A 23,674-nucleotide genomic window follows, 5' to 3' on the forward strand; every position below is an offset into this window, starting at 1 on the left:
GACGGAGAAAGCAACCTGAACATTCCCCTAGCCCGCGGAGTGGGAGGCCGCCGGGCACTGTAGGTGTTGCTTTGCCCAAGCGAAGAGAAGGCTGGCGTCCAGGGCCATCCACGGACTGCGAGCACCCCCTGGGCGATGGAAGCAAGCCACGGTGGTGGAGTTGTCGGGCAAGACCCATAGCACTTTGCCGCATATGAGAGGAAGAAACTCCAGAAGAGCCAGGAACATCGCCCAAGACTCCGTAATGTGCCAGCCTGACAGAGACGCTGGCCAGGTCCCCTGGGCATACTAGGAGAGGCCGACCACTCCTCAGCCCGAAAGACTAGCATCCGTGGGCACTATCGTCCCTGGGGAACTTGGAGAGGTAGGCCCGGTAGCAAAAGAAAAAGCAGGGGGAATCCACCCCTGCGAGACGGCGACGGTAGAGCCCAAGAACGGGAGAACTGTGTGAGACTGTTCTGCCAGTGGCTGCCAACGGGACAGCAAAGTTATCTAGAACAGTCGTATTGGAGCAAGGGCCCAAGGGACAAGGGCGAGGGTAGGAGCCGAGGAGCCCGAGATCTACAGGCAGACACAAGCCGTCAAAGAAGGGAGCAAGGGCAGACTCTGAGACCGGCCAAACAACTTGACGGCCCGCACACAAGGCAAGAAGACTTTGCCTACCCAGGTGACGAAGCGGAGTCTCAGGTACTCTAACTCCGGGAAGGGCTGAAGATTGCTCTAAGAGAAATACAGTATCCATCCCAGGGACACGAAAGCTAGCCCGCGATACACTGACCGCCGACAAAGAACCTCCGCCTTGGCCCTGACGCGCCAGACGCCTAGATAAGAGTAGACGAGGAGTCCTGCCCGGCGGAGAGCTGCGGCCATCAACACCTAGACATTGGTGAAGATGCAAGGTTCCATCGCGAGATCAAAGGGAAGCGTCCAGAACTCGGAGTCCTGGCAGAGGACGCAAACACGAAGAGACTATGGCAGCCACGATGAAACGGAAAATGGAATATGCCACTGAGAGAAACGAGTGGGCCGAGGAATGCCCCGGGGGGGAGGACGGCACGAGTATGCTCACAGGGTGTGCACGCGGAGAAGCGGGAACTGAGAGCCTGGGGACTCTTGTGAGGTCTAAGAGTGAACGAAGAAAACAGGATAGTGGCCTGCAGCAAGTACGTTGGCTGGGACCAGGGCCTCCGTGCCCAGACACAGGAGCTTGGCGGGGGTTAGCTGCACCGTATGTCGCAGGGACCGACCACCAGGGGAAACAGAAAAAAAGATCCCGCCAAACACGAGGAAGGCGAAGACATGCCCGTGTCTGAGAACGTCGAGGACCCCCTGGTCCGACCGGAGCCCGACCCAGTCCGCGGAGAAGAGGGAGAGGCAACCGCCTCAGACGGGGACCCAGGAACGAGGCAAAGATACTCCGGAGTATGTGCAGGCATAAGGATTGAGCTCGTGGGCTAACCCTCGCGCAAGAGAAGGCACCCAACAGAATGCTGCGACAAAAAACTGCGATCATGAAAGACAAACCCCCCTGAGGAGACACCGTGCTCACGTGGGGTATACCAACTCTGGCCCCAAAAGCATGGACTAGAGGGTATAAAGGACCAGGATGGTTGCAGACAGGCCACCGGCAGCTGATGGCCCCTACCGTCCCCTAAGGAATCCAAAGTCTCTCAAGGTCCTGGACAAGGAACAGCTTACCTCTGAATGGCAACGTACCCCACCGGGCGGAGGAGGCCGGAGCGGCCGACCAGTGGCGCAGCTACAGGAGCCGTGTGGCGGACATCTCCGAAGCAATCGCCTCTGGCTAGAGGCGGCGAAGGATCGAATGCGCAGCCTCTGGCCATGGGAGGTCCCGGGCGCAGAGGAATCTTGCCGATGACCCCATGAGAGACCTGCGCACAGCAGGAACTGCAGCAAATAGTGGAACGCATCCACGGCGCTAAAACATCAGTGCGTGCTTCAAAAGAGCCTCACGAACCGTGGTCAGCAGGCAGACCGGGGCCGCTTGAAAACCGGAAAAACCCTCCTGAAACGCGACTGCAGAAGCGGTCCACGGAGTGATTATGGGGTTGTTTGTTTTTTTTGTTTTGTTTTTAAACAAAGCATGCCACCTAGAGAGGAGCTCGTTCAGGGCACGGCCCAACCGGGGAGCCTGCGAAACCACAGGCACAACTGTTTGGGCGGGAAAGGAAGGAGAAGGTGCCTGACAAAACCAGGATCCCGCCAGGACCGGGGCCACATCCGTGGACAAGAGGCAGCACCAGGAAGATTAGCTAACGCACTCGGGTTGGCAATAGGATCTGGGAGTACCGGGATCCGTCGGGGGTCAGGGAGGGGGCACCTCCGGGATCACCCGCACCCCAAGGGACCCCAGGGGCTCAGCAGCCGGCTGAACTAGAAACGGCACGGAGCGGGGAAATTTTAGTTTACTGATTTAATTAATTTTTTTTTTTTTTTAATTGATTTGACCCCGGGGGGGGGGGCAAGGGGGGGGACCTTCCACCTCCTCCTGCATGCTCACTAAAGGGAATTTACGCAGGAGGAGGGAAAAAACAGAAAAAACGACCCCAAAAATCCCAGGTGGGGGGTGACAAAAAAACCTTCCTGGGGGGCTGGGGGGCTCATATCGGGGGGTAGCTGCAAAAAAATCAGCCCCCCAGCCCCAGGGAGCTCCGAAAACAGAGCCGATAAAAAATCCAAAATGGCCACCGTTCCCGAGCTGCCCGACCCAAGAACGGCCTGGCCAAGCTCTGGGGACGGGATCCCCGGGCTAAATTTGCCTTCCCTGCCGAGGAGGGACCTTTCCCACCCGGCAGGGAGGCATAGAAGGAACGACCACGGCAAAAACTCGATGGGGGCTGGCAGAAAAGAGGCAGGCTGCCTGCCCGCGGCAAAAATAGAGCCGCTCTGAGGAGAAAAAAGGCTGCAGAGAGAAACATGATTGACAGCCTGCAGGGCCAGAGAGAGCAGGAGGGAAACCTGCTGCCTCCTGCCTGTCTGGTTGCCGATTCAAGGCCTGCTATGACCAGAAAAATGAAAAAATGCTGGTCAACTGCTGCAAATAAGTTAGAGGTAGGTGAGTACCTGCAACTTATTGAAGTTTAAAACTTTTTTTTTTTTTACTGAGCGCAGCAGCGGGTTCAAAAACCCTCTCGGCAGCCAGAGGGGGGAACGAGACCCCGAGAGCCTCGGTCCCCACATCTGGAAGCGTACACAGACTCAGGCTATGCAGCGCAAAAGGGGCAAAGCCCCCCTGAGCCCGGCAAGAGCTGGGAGACGGAGCCGTCTCCCACACAGAAAAAAGAATAATCAGTAAAAAGTAAAAAGTAAAACCATCACTTTTTTTTTTTTTTACAAGAGAGAATAAATAGAAGTACTTGCTTGAGCCTAAAAGAGAAGAAAAGGCTGACTAGCCTACAGCAGAGAACCGAAGGGGAGATGCTACACCTGCTGGAGACAGACGAATACTGAAGGGTTAGAAGATAGGCTCTGTCCTGATATAGGGCATCCTTCAAGTTTTAGTCTGTCTCCACCTGCTGGAAAGGAGGCTCAACCCACAGTCTGGACTGATCCGGGTACGTACAGGGAACAGCCATTTGCACACATAAAACTAGGTTTTGTGCATGTAAATGGCTTTGAAAATTATCCCCAAAGAGTTCTATAGCAGAGATTCCCAAGCCTGTCCTGGGGGACCCCCAGTCAGTCAGGTTTTCAGGAAACCCACAATGAATATGGAAGAGTTAAAAATTTCATGACATGGAGGCAGTGCATGCAAATTTAGCTCATGCATATTCATTGTGGGTATCCTGAAAACCTGATTGGCTGGGGGTCCTCCAGGACAGGTTTGGGAACCACTGATCTATAGCATCCCTATATCTTCCATAGCCATTATTACTCCATTATTCTTTCAAATAAGAGTGCACATCAACATTTTATACAAACATGTTAAGTGGTTTAAGACATTTATGTCATTAAGATGCCCACAATGTTATGGTCACCGGCCGCGGCGGTCCGCAGCCGGGACCGACCATCATGGCCACCATTCACTGCAGACCGCGACCGGGGCAAGTGCCTACCCGTGGGGTCCGACAATCCCCCAGGCTCCGGCAGGCATGGGCAGTCTTCCCCCGCACTCTCTTCATGGCCGTTGCCGCTGACGGCGTCTGGCCGCATGGCTCCTCATCAGCTGGGTTGGCTCCGCCCCCCTCTGGGGATGACTAGGGCCGCCCGCGTGGCTGGCTGCTAAATTTAAAGGAACCACGACAGGAAGTTGTCGTGGTTCTTCCCCTGGACTCCTTCCTGTTTCTGGGTATTTAAGGCAAGGTCTGCTCCTCAGACCTTGCCTTGGTATTGAGGCTCTGGAGGGAGCTTGTCTGTATCCGTGTTACTGGTTCCATTCCACGTCTTGTTCCTGCTTCCTGTGGACTGTCTCCTCGGCTTTTGACCTTCGGACTGGCTTCGGACCTTTCTCCTGCTTTGATCCTGGACTGGCTTCAGATCTTTCTCCTGCTTTGATCCTGGACTGGCTTCGGACCATTCTCCTGACTTGCTTCTGGACCGGCATACGACCCTTCTCTGGACTTCGACCCTTGGACCGGCTCTTGACTATTCTTCGACTCCCGGACTGTCTACGACCTGCTGGAGGCACCAGCCATCTGGAATCCATGACCCGCAGGAGGCGCCTGCATCCAGACCTACAATCAGTCTTCGGTGAGTCTCCTAAGTCCCAGCGGCCGGGTTCCTACGGGCTCCTCCTGGGAGAATCACGAGCTTCCAGGGTGAAGTCTTCTTTCAACATCTGCATCTTCAGGCCTTGCCCTCAGACGGTAGAGACCTAAAGGGTTGTACCCTTTTCAGGAAGCGCTAACTCTATCTCGGAACAAGTGTCCACTTCCAGGATCATAACATACAAGATATTGCCTCTTTAAGCCATCAAAGAAAAAAGACCTTATATGTATTTGAATGCAATGATGGTGCAAATTTTATGTGAGGTTTAAAATTATACAAGACAAAGTTATGCACCATGCCCATCATAGTAATGAAAAACATTTCAATTTAATTCACAGTTATTCCAGTTACCTCTTCTAGAAGTAAACAGTATGACTTACATCCACAGTCTGGTGGTCCCCTGCATTCTTCCACACGAACCAGACATTTTGCTTCAGTTCCAGGACATCCATTATTTAACATAACTTCTCGAATGCCAATTCCTTGACAAAGAAAAACAAAGAAGAAAATATTTTGAGTTATATTATTTTAAATGTATTTTTCAGCGCCTCTATTATGCTATAAGTCAGTGACATAGGAACATTTATTTATTTAAATTGTTTTTTTCTCTGCTTAGCTAAGGTATAATTTCAGTAACAAATGAGAAAGCTCCTGGCCACTTCTTTTGAAGTCAGGAAATGTAGAACAGCAGGGAGTAAACAAATGTCATTTTGAAAAGCAATTAGTTCTTATTTATGATAGGCAGTTGAAATCTGTGGACACTACTGAATAAGGGAAAAATATTATAATTAACCCTCCTGTGAGCCTATCAGTCACTATTGAAATTTAAATTGGTTAATGGCAGTCCTTTGCATAGAAGCTTAGTTAACCAATATAGTACCTATTCTTCCCTGTAGCCAAAAACAGGCAAGGGACCAAGTACTAATTGATGAGACTTCTTAACGAATCACAGCTGTCCATTTGAAATCTGCAAATAAAAGATTAGGTCTCCTTTGTTTCAGGAGACAGAGAGGGAAAGAGAGACCATGAAGTGATTGATTGATCTCAGCCTTTCTGGGCTAAGAGAGGGAAAAAAGGAGTTTTTCTTTCTCCAGAGCATCTGCTAATGAGCTAGTCTGGCAAGAAATCACTTCTTCAGTAATGTGAAAGAAAACTATAGTTTTTTGTTGTTTTGCAGACAGAAAGGGCAAATAAGGTGATTTAAGATAATTCTTGGTTTTATTTCCAGCTAGCTGAACAGAATTAGGGTAGTTCCCTTCGTCATATTAGTATTAGGTAAACTGATTTTAAGGGAATAATCAGAAGATTGGTCACAATTTAGAGTAGAGAGGAAATTTTATTTTATTTTGGTGAGGTTTTTGTGACATTTTGTCCATAAGGCAACACGATCATGAAGTCTAAAGGCAGTGCTAGAAGTCATAGCTTCCCTAAGAAATTCATCTAAAGCATTTGGTAATCTCATGAAGTTGAACTGAAAAATCATATGTACAATTCTGGTCAGAATTTGGTTGGAGATTTTAGAAACCCCTTTTTAATTTGCTTGAACTGAAAATTGAAAGAAAGAGGTGGGATTTGTGGTTTGCTATTTATAAGTTGCAAAAGCTAGTTTTTCTATCTTTTCCAACACTAATACATTTTTTTCTTAGAATAAAACTATGGATTTCTTTCTTTTATAGTGTATAAGAGTTTAAATGTATTATGTAAATGTGCATGTGTTGATTTTGCTTGCATTACTTTTAATATTAGTATTTTGTGTTTATTGTATTTTAATTTTTTTCTGCAACAGCTCTACTCCCCATCCTTGGGAGAACCTTTAGTTGTATTGGCATGTTGCACATGCTCATTCTAAATCACTTAGCTGAGAGGTGGAAATATTTATATGACCCCTCCCATAGGTGGGGGATTACAATATATTATGTATAAGTAAATAAAATGAGTCCCTTCAGAATTTAGTATATCTTCCTCCTTCCTCTTACTGCTTACAGAAGTATTGCATTAACAGATCAGAATAAGACTGAAAAACAGAAAAAAGGACAATCACTCTGGCTGCCTTATAGATAAATCATAAATCAATAGTGCAAAGCAGGAGAGAAATCAAAACATAAAACTACATCTCCAGTAGGAAGCATCACTTCCTTTCCACACCAAACTCCATGGAATACATGTATGCATGCATTCATGCATCTACTAGTGACATGCCTCATCTACAAGACAGTAGCCCTGTGAAGAGGCTCTTGCATGTTCAGGGAAATAGAGAAGAGGTGGGGAGATATATAGTTACACTAAGAAAAATGAACAAAGAAGGCAAAGGCAGGATGTACAGAAGAAAGAAGATATATAGGGCTTTTCAAAGGCTTAGATGCCTTTTAAACAGGTAAAAACATAGTTAAGAGGAAATTTAGCTATCTGAAAGTATGAGCATAAAATGTGTACTTTTGGCCGCATAGTAGAGGCATTCCAAGGAGTGTTTCAGAAGTGTGTATGTAAACAATGGATGTAATTTTCAAAACCATTTTTGCATGTAAATGGACATTTTGGAAATTACCCCAGGGGTTGTACACATAAAAGTATGCATAGAAACAATTTCACACATACTTTTATGTGTACTGCAAAGAGAAACTCCTGGGGCAGAGTTGGAGCAGGGAAATCATTTATGTGTGCAATTTCATCTTTTGAAAGAATATGTGTAAATGTTTGCATGGGTTTAGACCTGCTGCTCTTATTTCCAGCCCCAAGCCCGAGAATACTGCCACCAAGGCCTGTTGCAGTGAATGCATCAAAATGTCACCGACATGTGGCAGCACTATCACTTCAGCAATTTGTTCACACAGGCTTCCCTAGGCACGCTCCTCTCAAAGATTTAAAGGGACCGTGGTGGGAAAAGCCCTGCGGCCCCTGAGAGTGATGTTACAAGCCCAGGCCTATGAAAGGCCTTAGTCCTTGCCTCAGTAACAGGTCAACCTGTATCCTCAGAGTGTGGGTTGCCAGTGCCTTGTTCCTGCATTTCCAGTTCCTGCTTGACCCTGTTCCAGTTCCAGTTCCAGTATCTGTCTTCATTCTTCAGTTCCAGTGTCTTCAGTCTCCACCTACAGTTCCTGTGGACCTTGCCTTCGCATCAGCCTTGTCGTTACCTCTTTAGTTCTACAATGTGCTTCTTCTGCTTGTTCTGCTCCTTGCCTCCCATTCTGCACATCCTTCCTTTCTGGTCCCTTCTGATGGATACTTGGTCTACATTTCAGCTTCTCTCTAGCTTCTGCTTGACTGCCGCTTGCCTTCGACCACAGACTGCCACGGATATGCCTCGCCTTTTCCTGTTCCAAGCCTACTACATCCACAGATCTCATCACAAGCAGAGGGCCCCATCTAAGACCTGCTGTCCCCGGTACCCAAAGGCTCAACCCCAGGGGAACGTAGGCTGGTAAAGGCGAAGCTCCAGTTGGGCCTCTGTCTCATCTGAGTCCACATGCAAACAGCGGTGACCTGTAATGATAACTCCATCTCGGCCCAGGGGTCCACACTGCCAACAGATTGCCGAGGCCATGGACTCATGTTACAGGCTATCCCTTGTTCAGCCCATAACATCCAGAGACTACAGGCATTAGCGCTTCTAGCCATAGACCTCAGTCATCTCACTACATGGACAGACACCCTGACTATGCCCATCATTCCACCTCTGCCAGCTGCAGCACCTGCACTGCCTTGAGGAACTAACCAGCCAATACCTCAGCTACTGGCTTCATCCCAGTATGCCGAGGACCCCCAGAAATGTTGGGGATTTTTTAATCAGTACCACATGCACTTCTCCTTACAAGCTCCTTTGTTCCCAGATGATCTGACAAAGACTATCTATATCCTCTCACTGGACAGGAAGGCTCTGGCATGGGCATCTCCCCTATGGAAGCATACAGATTAATTATTGCAGAACCTGCAACAGTTTACTGAGCTGTTTAAAACAGCTTTTAAGAAGCCTGGCCACATGACTATCATCAGCTTGGATTTGCTCCGCCTTCGATGAGGCACCAGAATGCTGACAGAATATGCCATCAAATTTAGAACCCTGGCAATGGAGCTCGATTGGCGGGAAAATTGTCCATTAGCATCTTCCTCGAAGGGGTCTCTTCTTGAATTAACAATGAGCTCAAAGCCCCCACAAGAAAAGTGTAGCACCTCTGTTATAGGGTCCCTCATTCCCTAGTACAAGCAGTCATGGATATGGTAAGAAGTTGAAACGCACATCTGCCAACTAGGATGCAAATGGACCAGAACCCTACTTGCTAAGGTAGAGTCCCGCATGCGAGAATGACTGGCAAGAGCAGTCATCTGTGAAAACTGCACATTGTACTCATCAGGTATCAAAAAGGTAATTCCCATGTGGGAGAAACTCCTATTCTTTGCTAAGGAGCTGCCCATAAGGGAAGATCATGGGTTCGACAGGGAGAATGAATCTGGAATAGCTCCTTCGCAAAATAGACCTGCTGCACTTTTGGATGACATAGGAAAGTGCGCTAACACCTGACTTGCTCTAAAATCCCACTGGGAAAAGAAAGCAACCATCAATCAGAGGTAATGAAATGCCTTTTCAGGAAACGGAGAATGAGGGCCACCCTTTGTAGGGGTGTACAACCAAGCGTTCAAGGGGAAACCTATAACACTTGCCTCTGGAAATCCAGTTGTGTTTCCCTTTATCAAAGGAACAAGAAAACAACAATAATCAGAGCCTCCCAATCCCAAAAAGCTTTCCGACTCTCCAGAGGACAGTGGGTTATTGTTGCTGATTGCTGAGGTTCATAATTTGGTAAGTTACTTACATGGTCAGCTTTAAATATTGATCCCTCAGAAAGTAGTGTTGTAAGTCTTTCCCTCCCATTGAAGAGGGGTGTGTCTTTAGACCCCTCCCATGTTAGCTTACATTGAATCATTTTATGGGGGAAGCCTCTGGGGCTCTGGGCCTTGCAAGACCATCAGCAAGTTGTAACCTCAGTACTTTTGAATCAGTGCACCTCCTTGCAGGCCAGGACCAGCAGCACTGGGGGGATGGCATTGGCAATTATTTGACCATTCTTGCTGGTCCATGGATTATGTGGTGGACTACCCCATTTGGGTTTAAATAAGGTTTGGATAAGTCCATTATCTGCTATTAATCAAGCTGACTTAGGGAATAGTCACTGCTACTACTGGCATCAGTAACATGGAATCTACTTAGTGTTTGGGTATTTTCCAGGTACTTGTAGCCTGGATTGGCCACTGTTGGAAACAGGATGCTGGGCATGATGGACCCTTGGTCTGACTCAATAAGGCAATTTCTTTTGTTCTTAATCCTCTCATGAGGGACTTTGTTAAAAGCCTTCTGAAAATCCCAAAACACTACATCTGCCAGTTCACCTTTATTCACATATTTATTAATCCCTTCGAAAAAATGAAGATTTGTGAGACAAGACTTCCCTTGAGTAAATCCATGCTGACTGTGTTCCATTAAAGTATGTCTTTCTATATGCTCTATGATTTTGATCTTTAGAATAGTTGCCACTATTTTTCCCGGCACTGAATGCAGGCTCACTGGTCTATAGTTTCCCGGATCGCTGCTGGAGCTCTTTTTAAATATTGGGGTTTTACTGGCCACCCTCCAGTCCTCAGGTACAATGGGTGATTTTAATGATAGGTTACAAATTTTAACTAATAGATCTGAAATTTCATTTTTTAGTTCCTTCAGAACCCTGGGGTGCATACCATCTGGTCCAGGTGATTTGCTACTCTTTAGTTTGTCAATCTGGTCTACTACATCTTCCAGGTTCCAGTTCATTTGACTCATCACCTTTGAAAACCATCTTCAGAACATGTATCTCCCCAACATCCTCATTAGTAAACACAGAAGCAAATAATTAATTTAGTCTTTCTGCAATGGCCTTACCTTCCCTAACAGCCCCTTTAACCCCTCAGTCATCTAATGGTCCAACTGACTTCCTCACAGGTTTCTTGCTTTGGATATATTTTTTAAAGTTTTTATTATGAATTTTTGCCTCTATGGCCAACTTCAACTGAAATTCTCTTAGCCTGCCTTATCAGTTTTTTACACATAACTTGACAATGCTTATGCTTTTTCCTATTTTCTTCAAATGGAACCTTCTTCCAATTTTTGAAGGATGTGTTTTTGACTTAAAAAGCCTCTTTGACCTCACCTTTTAACCATGCCAGTAATCGTTTTGCCTTCCTTCCACCTTTCTTAATGCTTGGAATACATCTGGACTGCACTTCTAAGATTGCATTTTTAAACAATGTCCACGCCTGTTATACATTTTTAACCTTTGCAGCTGCACCTTTCAATTTTTTTCAATTTTCCTCATTTTATCAATGTTTCCCTTTTGAAAATTTAGAATTAGAGCTATAGATTTACATATTGTCCCCCTTCCAGTCTGTTAGGTTTTGTAGGTTTCGTGGACCCTTGGCCTGAGGTGGGAGTTAACTCTCCCTGAGGGGTTGAGCCCCACAGGGCCCCACCATCAGGAGGTGAGGTGTAATGGAAACACAGGCTACTGGACCATGGCTGTGGCCCAGGAGACAGGAGGCGTAGCCAACCTGTCTATGTCACAGCCACGTGATCTCAGACACCTGCACCTTGGCAATACTGCGGAATGCCACGAGGAGCAGGTCTCAGAGAAACAGTTCAGGGTATTGCAGTGCAGGGTAGGTCAGGAGACAGAACGAACCAGAGAAGGGACCCCCAAGACAGAGAGGCACTGAGCAGGCCCAAGGAGCTGGAAAGCATGGAGACAGGATCTCTGGTGTAGTAACGCTGAGACTACCCCAAGGAGCAGGGAAGCGTAGAGTCTGAATGTCTAGTGTAGTAACTCTGAGACTACCCCGAGGAGCAGGGAAGCGTACAGTCTGAATGTCTGGTGTGGTAACACTGAGGCTACCCCGAGGAGCGGGGAAACATAGAGACAGGATCTCTGGTGTAGTAACACTGAGGCTACCCCGAGGAGCAGGAAAGCGTAGAGACAGGATATCAGGCAGAGTAGCGCTGAGGCTACCACAAGGAGCGGGACAGCAGGCCCCTGAGGAGCGGGTACTCAGAGCCAGAGTCCAAGATGCAGAGCAGAGATCCAAGGCAGGAACAGCAGGTCCGGAGAACAGGAACAAGCACCAATGGAGCTCAGGGAACTAGTTGCCAAGTCGATTACTGTAAGCCAAAGGAGGTGCTAAAATATCTCAGGCTTGTGATGTCATCAGCCAGGGACACCCCTGAAGGTCCCGCCATTGGGTTTTTAAAGTGAGGCCCGGTGGCGCCCGTGCCTAGGAAGGCCTGGAGTCGGCCTGGAATCTCGGGAGCCAGGAGGAACGCGGCGGAAGCAGCTAGCCACAGCCGCAAGTTCACCCGAAGTGGAGAGCAGGGCCTGACATGATGTGAGTTGGGTCGGCCGCCCACAGCCAACGGTCATAACACAATCATTAGTTCAAATTTGATCACGTTATGATCACTATTGCCAAGTGATCATTCCATTACCTCTCTCACCAAATCCTGCATTCCACTAAGAATTAAATCTAAAATAGCTCCTTCTCTTGTTGGTTCCTGAACTAATTGCTCCATGAAGCAATCATTTATTCCATCCAGGAATTTTATGTCTCTAGCATGCCCTGATGTTACATTTACTCAATCAATATTGGGGTAATTGAAATCTCCCATTATTACTGCACAGGTAAATTGGTTAGCTTTCCTTATTTCTCTTAGCATTTCATCATCTGTCTGATCTTTTTGGTCAGGTGGATGGTAGTATAATCCTATCACTATACTCTTACCCAACATACATGGGATTTTTACCCATATACCGTAGATTCTACTGAGCATTTAGTACCTTGTATGATCTTTATCCTCTTGGATTCTCTACCCTCCCGGACTTAAAGCATCACACCCCCACTAAGTTGATCCTCCCTATCATTGCGATATCATTTGTACCTTGATATAGCACTGTCCCATAGGTTATTCTCCTTCTACCACATCTCTGAGATGCCAATTATGTCTATCTCATCATTCACTACAATACACTCTTACTCTCCCATCTTACTTCTTAGACTTCTGGCATTGGCATACAGACATTTCAAAGTGTGTTTTTTGTTTGTATTAACAACCTGCTTTCAGTTGATAGGGATAATCTGGAATTCTTTAGCTCAGGTGATTCTTTACTTATAGGCACATGGACTACTTTTGCTTTTATTGGAACCTCTCTGTTGGGAGTCCCTAACTCTCCTGTTTCATTAGTACCCTAAATCTCCAGTTTCATTGCTAATGTCCCATTCTACCCTATGGTGCAAAACAAATGAGGAAGCCAATATCTTGACGCAATGGCAGTCCCGCTATCTCTAGCACATCTGTGTATGGCACCGACAGAGAGAATGTTGCCCACCAGTGCCTGAGGGTCTTAGAGGAATAGATGACCCCGCCATACCCAAATGTACATGAAGAACTTCATTGTTGCACTAACTCCTGAGTCAGCCTATACAATGCAATGTCGGTGTCCCCAGTGTCACTGGAGTTCTGACTAGGGCCATCCCTGGTGGTGGGTCTCATCACCCCAGGGCACCCATGGGACCTGACAACACTCAAAGAGGATCATTGCAGCCATTGCATGGAGTCATAAATGACTCACTACCCTTTCTGTCGCATAACAACAGAAGGGAAGCCAATAGTAACTAACAGTGCCCATGGTGCTCTGCAATGGTGTCCTACAGCATCTGAATGTGTCCACTGTTGCTAATAGTGGCAACAACACCCCTGGTGTCAAAAGCACCCTTGGCACTTATAAGCGATGGATCTCATCTATGGTACCAACTACACTGTGCCCATTGCTCCAATGGTGTTTGACTACACCACAGCACCTGGTATGCTTGACAGCATATAGTGCCAGCAATGGAGCCCCAGGTGCCTGCAGATGACAGCCAGGTGGTACCCTTGGTGTGTACAGCGCCTGAAGGTGCCAATGACTCACGAATACCGCAGGCCAAAAATGTTCAAGGTCGGTGACACTGATGGAGACCAGTGCCTGAAGGTATAAACGGTCCAGTGATACTGATGTCACCCACGATGCCCGAAGGTGGAGGCCCTGCAGGACTGATGAGCCACTGGGTGCCTCACAGCTCTAATCCACTGCATCTGGGCCCAAAGGAACCGATGACAGCTGATATCCTCGACAGTTACCCTCAGCTGAGCTATGCACCCGAGGGCTGAGCTAGCCTTGACAGCAACTCTGGCACTCGGCAGCACTGATGGTTCTTGAAGCCCCGCGGGGCCTCCAATACCTCACGACCCCAGCACCTTTGGCACTTACGGTGGCTCTGGGTATCCAAGAGCATCAGTGCCCATGGCACCCAACAGTCTTATAACAACCCTCCAGAAATGGTTTAACTGGTTTATATTCACTAAACACAATTGTATAGCGACAAACAACTTATTTTTGTAGGCCCCTTACTCTAAGGGTCTGTACATAACAGACTCTAATGTGGTATAGGGTCACCTTGCTTTAATTTTTATTTTAAACACCTCTCATATATTTTTATGAATTTTTCACTTTTGAATAAAATCGGTGTCCTCACTTTACTGGTAGACTCCCAGCTCTTTATATATTGTCGGCTCTCAAGTTACTCAAAACACTCAGATGGTTCTTATTGCTCCAATGCAAATCTATGTGAACAAAAGTATGAATACGCATCCATTGAGTGTCCCAATCCCATTTCAATCCAGCAGCCGAAAGAAAAAAGAAAAGAAAATAGAAGCCATAGATGTCGGCTGCTGGATTGAAATGGGATTGGGACACTCAATGGATGAGTCTACCAGTAAAGTGAGGACACCGATTTTATTCAAAAGTGAAAAATTCATAAAAATATATGAGAGGTGTTTAAAATAAAAATTAAAGCAAGGTGACCCTATACCACATTAGAGTCTGTTATGTACAGACCCTTAGAGTAAGGGGCCTACAAAAATAAGTTGTTTGTGGCTATACAATTGTGTTTAGTGAATATAAACCAGTTAAACCAGTGATGGCTAACCTATGACATGCGTGTCAGAGGTGACACACCGAGATGTTTTTGCTGACACACGCAGCATTTCGTGGACTATCGGGAATTTTTTTTTTTTTTTTTAATTATTGGCTGCGCCGAGCCTTTTTTTTTTTTTTTTTTATCAGGTGTGCCGACCCTTTAAAATTAGTTTTTTAGTATCCCCCCACCCTCCGGACCCCTCCCCCCCCCCATGCCCCTGGGCGCAGGGAGGCTCTTGCGGCGCAGCGACAGGCAGATAGGCAGGGCCGTGGTGAGGCTCACGTCACCACGGCCCGAAGAAAAAGATCACATTTAAACACGCTGATTCTCCTCCTCCTTCCTGCCTGTGCAGCCCCGGAAGTAAACGTTGCCGGAGCCGCGTGGGCAGGAAGGAGGAGAAGCATCAGCGCGTGCAGAAGATAAGCAGTGCTTGCGCTTACGGGCCGCCGCGAATCCCAAGTCGCAGCGGCCCGAGAAGAGGAAGAGGCCCGGTAGCAGGGCCGCCGCGGCCCGAGAAGATTAGGGCCGCTGCAGAGCCCATCCTGCGGTGACCCGTGAAGAGGAGGCCCAAAGGTGACAGAGAGGCTGAGGGTCTGTAGAGGGGGTGTGTGTGTGCGTGTATGAGATGAGTTGAGAAACTGTGTGTGAGAGTCAGGACCTGAATGTTTGCAGAGACAGCATGTGCTTGAGCAAGACAGCATGTGGGAGTGAGAGAGAGTCTGTGTGTGTGAGTCAGACAGCATGTGCCAGTGAGAGACTGTGTGTATGAATGGTTGTATGAGAGAGAGCATGTGACAGTGAGAGCCTGTGTGTGTGTGTGTGTGTGAGAGAGAGAAATGCATGTGAGAATGAGAACCTGACTGTGTGTTTGAGGGAAGAAGATGGAGAGAAAAGAAACAGAAAAAAAGACAATATAAAAGGAATTGGCGAAAAAAATAAGAAAGGGAGGGTGGGAAAAAAAAGCCTGTGACCAACCAATTAGAAAACTAAGATCAGACAGCAAAGGTAAAAAAAAAAATAAAATTTACTTTTTAGTGATTGGCACATGTAATCTTTGGGAATGTGCAAGAATAGCAATTTCTCTATGCGTATCTCGCAATGTACGAGATCAGCATGGAGAAAGTGGAAGCCCACGGGGCCTGCACAGAGGAGGCAGCAGAATGGGCTTCAGTGTCAGTAGCAGCAATCGGCATCTTCCCAATAGCCATGTGGCAGCAGTGACAGTGGCAGCAGAGGAATGAGAGAGGTTCCGAGGTTGCTGGCAAAAGAGAGGCCTTTAGTGTGTACATGTGTATGAATGGGACTCTGCCTGGGGGTATATGTGTGTGAATGCATGGGTGCCTGCCAGGGAGTGTGTGTGTATGAGAATGAATTGGTGCCTGTCTGGAGGATGGAGCGGGAGTGGTGTGAAAATGAATGGGAGCCTGCCTGGGGTTCAGTGTGTGTGTGTGTGTGTGTGTGTGTGTGTGTGTGTGTGTGTGTGTGAGAATGACTGGGAGCCTGTCAGGGTGTGTGTGTTTGTGTGTATGTGAGGGAACCAGTGAGTGTGAGAGCATGAGTGTGTATGAGAAAATCCAGGGCAGTAAGAGTTTGTGTGTGTGGGGGGGGGGGGGGGGGGGTGGAGGGGGAGAAAGTGTTTTAATTGAAGATTTAGCCAATGAAATTCAGCAACAAAAAAGTCACTAAGGTAAAGAATTATTTCTTTTTGCTTTATTAATAAATACAGTACATATATTAAAATTATAACTTTTTGTTATTAATTAGAGCTACAAATATCACAAAATTATGAATTTTTCTAGAAGTGACACACCACCTGAGTTATGCTCGTTTTTTTTATGAATTTCGACACACTGAGCTCAAAAGGTTGGCCATCACTGCTCTAGAGAGAAAGATTGTTTATTTGCATGTGTTTTGTGAAGAAACTACTGTGTTTCTTGATAACAAATCACATCCAAGAAATAAGAAAAAAAATCTGCAGAAGCAATCTGTGTTTGAATTTTTTTGTTCTTGTTTTTGAGGCACACTGGTTTGGAAAGTGCCAGGACAGGACAGCATCAGCTTTCCAACCTTCCCCACCTCAGGAAAGGAAAAGACGTCAGATGGAGCCTGTGGGACCCTAATACCAGCAAAACTCTGAGGCATCTAAAGAAAGGAAAGGAGGAAGACAATGGCATCAGAGATATTCATCAAGTGGGCCTACAAGCATATGCAAAAACAGAAGATGACACAATACCTGCTTGAACAGACCCCATGCCATCAGGCCAAATAGCAGGAACCAATGTTAAAGCTGCTCTAGGATAAGGTCAGAGAACCACAGACACTCATTAACTGTTTTCAGCAGACTGAATTCCAAGAAGATTCTGGGAGCGGGGATGAAACATTGGATGAGGAACACTTAGTCTGTCCCACTAGCCAGGGTTATTATTAACCAAGATAGAGCTTGATGTTGATCCTGAAGCATTTTTAACCACATTTGAGTGAACAGCTGAAGCCACAGAGTGGCCAACGAGTACTACGCAGTCCACCTATAGGGCCTAGGGGTTGTGGCACTAACAGGGAGGCTCACTGATCTTGGAAGACTCTAATGGAGTTTGGGATCTGTGGACTCCTAGCGGTGCATCCGAGTGAGAATGTAATGCTTTTTGTGTGGACACAGTATCCTTAATGGGTTTCAGTCCAGCTGTGGTCATAAGAACATAAGAACATGCCATGCTGGGTCAGACCAAGGGTCCATCAAGCCCAGCATCCTGTTTCCAACAGTGGCCAATCCAGGACACAAGAACCTGGCAAGTAAGTACCCAAAAACTAAGTCTATTCCATGTAACCATTGCTAATGGCAGTGGCTATTCTCTAAGTGAACTTAATAGCAGGTAATGGACTTCTCCTCCAAGAACCTATCCAATCCTTTTTTAAACACAGCTATACTAACTGCACTAACCACATCCTCTGGCAACAAATTCCAGAGTTTAATTGTGCATTGAGTGAAAAAGAACTTTCTCCGATTAGTTTTAAATCTGCCACATGCTAACTTCATGGAGTGCCCCCTAGTCCTTCTATTATCCAAACGAGTAAATAACTGATTCACATCTACCCCACCATCCAGGTCCATTGAAGACAGTGGACAGTTCTAGACCTCTCATGATTTTAAACATAAGAACATAAGAAAATGCCATACTGGGTCAGACCAAGGGTCCATCAAGCCCAGCATCCTGTCTCCAACAGTGGCCAATCCAGGTCACAAGAACCTGGCAAGTACCCAAAAACTAAGTCCATTCCATGTAACCATTGCTAATGGCAGTGGCTATTCTCTAAGGGGCAGATTTTAAAAGGAGCGCGAATAGCCTACTTTTGTTTGCGCTCCAGGCGCAAACAAAAGTACGCTGGATTTTAGTAGATACGCGCGGAGCCGCGCGTATCTGCTAAAAACCTGGATCGGCGCAGCCTACCCCCGTTCCCTCCAAGGCCGCTCCGAAATCGGAGCGGCCTCGGAGGGAACTTTCCTTTGCCCTCCCCTCACCTTCCCCTCCCTTCCCCTACCTAACCCACCCGCCCGGCCCTGTCTAAACCACCCCCCTTACCTTTGTCGGGGGATTTACGCCTCCCAGAGGGAGGCGTAAATCCCCGCGCGTCAGCGGGCCTCCTGCGCGCCGGGACGCGACCTGGGGGCGGGTCCGGAGGGCGCGGCCATGCCCCCGGGCCGCCCCGGGCCGTAGCCACACCCCCAGGCTTTGCTTGTGATTTAACTACTATGAACAATTTTGTATCATCTGCAAATTTGATTACCTCTCTCGTCGTATTTCTTTCCAGATCATTTATGAATATATTGAAAGTAAGGGTCCCAATACAGATCCCTGAGGCACTCCAATGCCCACTCCCTTCCACTGAGAAAACTGTCCATTTAATCCTACTCTCTGTTTCCTGTCTTTTAACCAGTTTGTAATCCACGAAAGGCCTGCGTCAAAGGGCGCAGAGTGGTCGATGCATGCGTCGAAGTTTTATCCTGCGTCAACCGATGAGTCGGTGTCGACGCAATTGCAGGCTTCGATTGCTGCACCGAAGGGGGGGGTATCACGGGTTAGCGGATTGTTTTTTATGTGTATGCCCTCGTTTAGGGCCCTTCTCTCTTCGACAGTCTCCCTCACCCGCATCAGAGGAGGCAGGGCCTAGTGAGGATGCCCTCTTCGGAGTCAGTGTTTGCCTTTTCTCCTGTCCTAGAGAAGAATGTGATTCTGAGGGGGGGGGGGGCATAGGAGCTCCTCGCTCGCCTCAGTTTTTCTGTTTTTTCTGCTCTTTGTCGCCTTGCTCTGGGCAACATTTGGCCGCAGTATCTACAATTTTTTAGATCATGGTCTGGTCCCAGACACATGTAACAGGCCGAGTAGTCATCGGTAATCAACATTATCTTCCCACAGGCACAAGGTTTAAACCCTGAAGGCCTGGGGACTTTACTTTCCTTTATTTTTGGTTTTTTCTTTTTCTTTTATATACCAAACGATGTGAAGAAATTTTTCTTGATGCGGAGATCTGGTGCTCCGCGTGCGTTCCCGTGCACGGAAAAAACAGATTGAGGAGAATCTGTCTTTTCCTGCACGGGAACGGACGCGCAGGCGCACAGAGTTGAACTCTGTGTAAAGCTTTATCAAGCTCCGCCTTCCTGGGCCTGATGGACAGCCCAAGACAGCATCGCTGATTCAGCCTGCTATCGACGGGAAATCTTAAGAGAACATTGTGAGATAGCATTAGCCATATTTGTAACAAGGTCCCATATTGAGTCAAGGGTAACTATGGCTGGTTTCTGAATCAATGCGAAGGTTTTTCTTCAGTCAACAACAGCCTCTCACCTTCATCTCCACTGCTTGCTCCGTAAGATGTTTCCTCCGGGCCAAGCTCAGCTGATCCTCCCATTATGGTCTGCAGCCCCTTTAGCATGGGAATATTTTCTGCAGTTGCTCCCTCGGCATCAGGGACTCGAGAAACCTCTCCGGATCTCAGCCCAACAAGCTGCTGCCGCCCCTCCCGCACTGACAATGGAGGTCTGATGTCAAGCGAGCTCAGGGACACCTTCTCCGAGGCTGTAGTGAGCTCTCCTCCGCTCACTGCAGCAGCCGGATCACCTGGCCCCGAATGTATGGCTGTGGCCAGGTTTTGCTTGATCGTTCGCTGCCTGGAAAGAGGAGGGTCCGAGGGAAAAATTTTAACTTTCCCCTTTCTTTTCGCCAGCATTGTAAAGGTAAAAAAAAAATAAAAAATCGCAGAAACAAACTTTCAAAGAGGCATCGAGCATAGCATAGCGGCGTTAGGCCCCCATCTTGACTCCTCTCTCCCCCCCCCCCCCCCAAGTGACATTTAGTGTTTTTAGTTTGGATATGAGGAACTATACACGGCTGCCCCCCAGCCCCCTGCCACTTTTGTTTGTTATTTCTCTGGAACCATTAGTTTGCAAAATTAAAGATGATAGGAGCATATCTGGTATTCCAGACAGCCAGAAAGAATTAAAAATGATGTTATTTGCAGATGACATGTTGATGGTGCTGGCTAATGTTCCTGTCGCCCTTCCATTGATTTTGGATCACTATCTTTGGCAGTTTTTCAGGCCTAAAATTAAATCTGTCCATATCCGAGGCTTTGGATACAGGATGTAATTTAAAGAACTCATGTCTTAGTTTTCCGTTGATGTGGTCCACAGAAACTATCAAGTACTTGGGAATAAAGGTACATAGTAATACTCAGAGTTGGTACTACTATAATTTAAGCAAAAAATGCTCAGTTAGAAACATTTCCCTCTCTCATTGTGCAGTAGAATTGCACTAGTTATATGTAATGAATCAATGATGGCTCTGTTAGTGGGTGGGGGGTGGTTCTAGGAGGCTGAGATGGATTATAGTATCACAATTTAGTTTACCTTTGAAATTCTGTTGGTTGTATAAACTGCTAATTTGTTTTTGTACTGACCATGTTAAGCTGTTCGCTTTTTGATGTATTATTGAAACTAATAAAAAATATTACAGACAAAAGGGGGTTCATACGTTGCCCTCTTCCTGACTGGGTAATTTAAAATGAATGGGAATTCCCACCCAGCCAGTAATACTCCCGGAGGCTGGGAGGGGAAGCAGGGAGTAAGAAAATATTGTCTGTAGGAAAGAATCAGTTGAAAATAACAAAATCTTTATTTTTGTAACAATTATTAAATAAAAAATGTAACCAAATAGCAATGGTAGTAAAACCAGGTTCAACAGTTACTGGTTTATCAAAGGTAAGTACAATTCACTTTAAGTCTTAGGCAATTGAGATATTAGAACAGTTATTAGAACAACTTTACAAACTCAGGGCCTCATTTTCTAAAGTATCGCAGGCCTGCGATACTTTAGAAGATGAGGGGCGGGGGGCCAAAATGGGGGGTGGGCCTGAGCTAGCCGGCAGCCATCGCACCATCGCGGTGCAATCGCTGCCAGTTTCGCACCCAATAGCACCACCATAGGAGGTGCAGCTATTGGGAGCGAAATAGGCAGCGAAAAGGCACTTACCTTTTCGCTGTGCTCGCTGTCGTCTCAGAGTCGGCCACAGTGACACCCCGACTCCTCCTCTTCCAGGGCCGACTCCGCCCCCATTTTGGTATCGCACGCGAAAAGGGACATTTCGCGTGTGAAACGTCCCTTACCGCGTGAGATACGTTTGGAAAATGAGGCCCTCAGTTACTACTGAATTAGAATTTTCTTCTAGGTCTCTTATAAAGAGACAAGATGCATTAAAAAACAGTTATTCAGGTAACAGTATTTTCCTAAATGTGCTCTTTATCCTGTACTTTAAATAACAAATATATTTCCTGAAATTGATGCTTTGTGGTGCTCTCTATCTTTCAGTGAGTTTGAGAAGGGTTTTTTTTTTCACTTAGATAAGTATAATTTCCTTTCTTTACATTATTTTCTGTATATCCTTGGTATACTTTTGTTTAACTTCCTTGTATTGTATCTAAGGGGGTTATTTTCCAAAGCGATCGCATGCGAAAAGGGACTTTTCACATGCGAAAAGTCCCTTTTTGCGTGTGATCACTAAAAAGGGGTGGTGTCAAGATCAGAAAAGGAGGAGTCTGGGCGGCACCGGGGCGGACGCCGCAAAGATAGTGTGGACGGCCTAATTCGCGCCCAATAGCACCACCTTTTATGATGGCGCTATTGGGTGTGAAAGCCGGCAGCTTCGCCCCCCCCCCCCCCCCCCCCCCATTAGCACGCGATTCAGGGAGCCCTGCGACATAGGAAAGTCTAGCCCTATGTATTTATAGTGAATGTCACTAGTGCCTGGCCAGACCTAGGCTGTTGTGAGAGGGCAAACTTAGCTGTATGAAGCTGGGATGTGCTGTTTCCAATGCTTAAAAGGAATGCTGATGGCAATCTTTAGAAGCACTGCTTGAGAACAATGTACTTCTGACTTTGGTCCTCTTATCCCCATATCCTTGGTTTTCTTTCTAGGAACTGCAGGAACAGCCTACTGGCCAGACATTAAGAAATCAAATAAAGAAACTACCTGCCTCTCATCGTATATTTTCTGAAAATCTACAATGTGATCCTAATATGTGTGCATCAGGAACTTACCATGTACTGATATTCTAGCTAATGAAATAAAATAAATATTTTATTTATTAATAAATTAATAAATTATTAAATAATTAATAAATTAATAAATTAATAAATAAAATAAAATAAAATAAAATAAATAAAAGGCCATTCTCACCACATACAAAAACATCCACCAACTGGCTCCCATTGACCTACAGATCCCTCTCCGACTACACAATTCGTCAAGACCGACAAGAGATGCATACAAGGGTTCGCTACAGGTACCACCGCCCAAATCTACCAGACACAGCACACTAAGAGACCGAGCTTTCTCTACAGCCATCCCACCGTTATGGAACTCCATACCCTCAAATCTCAGAATAGAACCATGCATCTCAACCTTCAAAAAAAGACTAAAGACCTGGATATTCATACAAGCCTTCCCAGACATCAATTGATCTAATACTTCCAAGCCACCCTAATCTCCATCTACACTATGGTCGACCTTATCTCCTATCGTTTACTTGTGTAAATTAATAACCTGTCCTTTCTCTTCCTCTAAGCCAAGTTCTTATCACCTTGTTATATGTAACTGCCTTTTCAGCACCATTGTTATTGTTATGTTTACTTTGCACCCCTGTTTTATGTGAACCAGCATGATGTGACTGCTGTCTCGAATGCCGGTATATAAAAATCTAAATAAATAAAATAAAAATAAAAAAGAATAAGCAACTGTCCTTAACTACTGTTGTCTTTGCTCTTCTTATGGGAACAGAAATGAGTGTGGGGGTTTTTTTTTGGGGGGGGGGGGCAGGGGTTCAGTCTTTCTTTTAGAAGTCTGGCTGTCTGCTAGTCTTGGTTAAAATATCAATTTAATTGTCCAGCTTTATATCTTTGACTGCTCACCAATCAGTAACACTGGCTCTAAATAAAGTCTCTCCAATTTTGTTTAATGGACTTAACTGTTTACAGAAGGAAAACTGGAGTATAGTCACTTTTCCATTGATTCAGTTCAACTTTCCCTCTTTGTCCTTCCTGGCATGGAGTTTCACATTGTGTTGTAACAGGCTTCAAAGCTATGTCTCATTTATAAGACTTAATTCTCCCCTTCTGTTTGAAATTTTGTCATTACAGTTTTCCAGTCACACTAAATTATAAATCACTCCTGACTAGAACAGGTAAATTCTGCATCCCTGTTCAGTTAATTATATTTAACTTTGTCTTTACTTCTTCTTTAACTTGGTCCTGGATTTTGTTATTTCCAAAGTCTCATCTGCACTTTTACTAACTCACACTTTAACAATGATGTAATCTTCTATCAGTTCCCATTATTCCTATCTCAAACTACTAGGATTTTCTCCTTT

At 46.3% G+C, this 23,674-nt stretch overlaps 1 protein-coding gene across 1 annotated transcript in view; it reads right to left on the minus strand.

Moving 5' to 3' along the window:
• The window catches only part of SPACA1 (sperm acrosome associated 1), a 514,089-nt gene that overhangs the window by 411,813 nt on the left and 78,602 nt on the right, over positions 1-23,674 (minus strand). The window contains exon 3 of the mRNA XM_029595429.1: positions 5,109-5,210. Coding sequence (XP_029451289.1) covers positions 5,109-5,210 — 102 coding nt within the window. The remainder of the gene's footprint in view (positions 1-5,108; positions 5,211-23,674) is intronic.

Source organism: Rhinatrema bivittatum, chromosome 3 (assembly GCF_901001135.1).
Source record: "Rhinatrema bivittatum chromosome 3, aRhiBiv1.1, whole genome shotgun sequence".
In the NCBI taxonomy this organism is placed as follows: Eukaryota; Metazoa; Chordata; class Amphibia; order Gymnophiona; family Rhinatrematidae; genus Rhinatrema; species Rhinatrema bivittatum.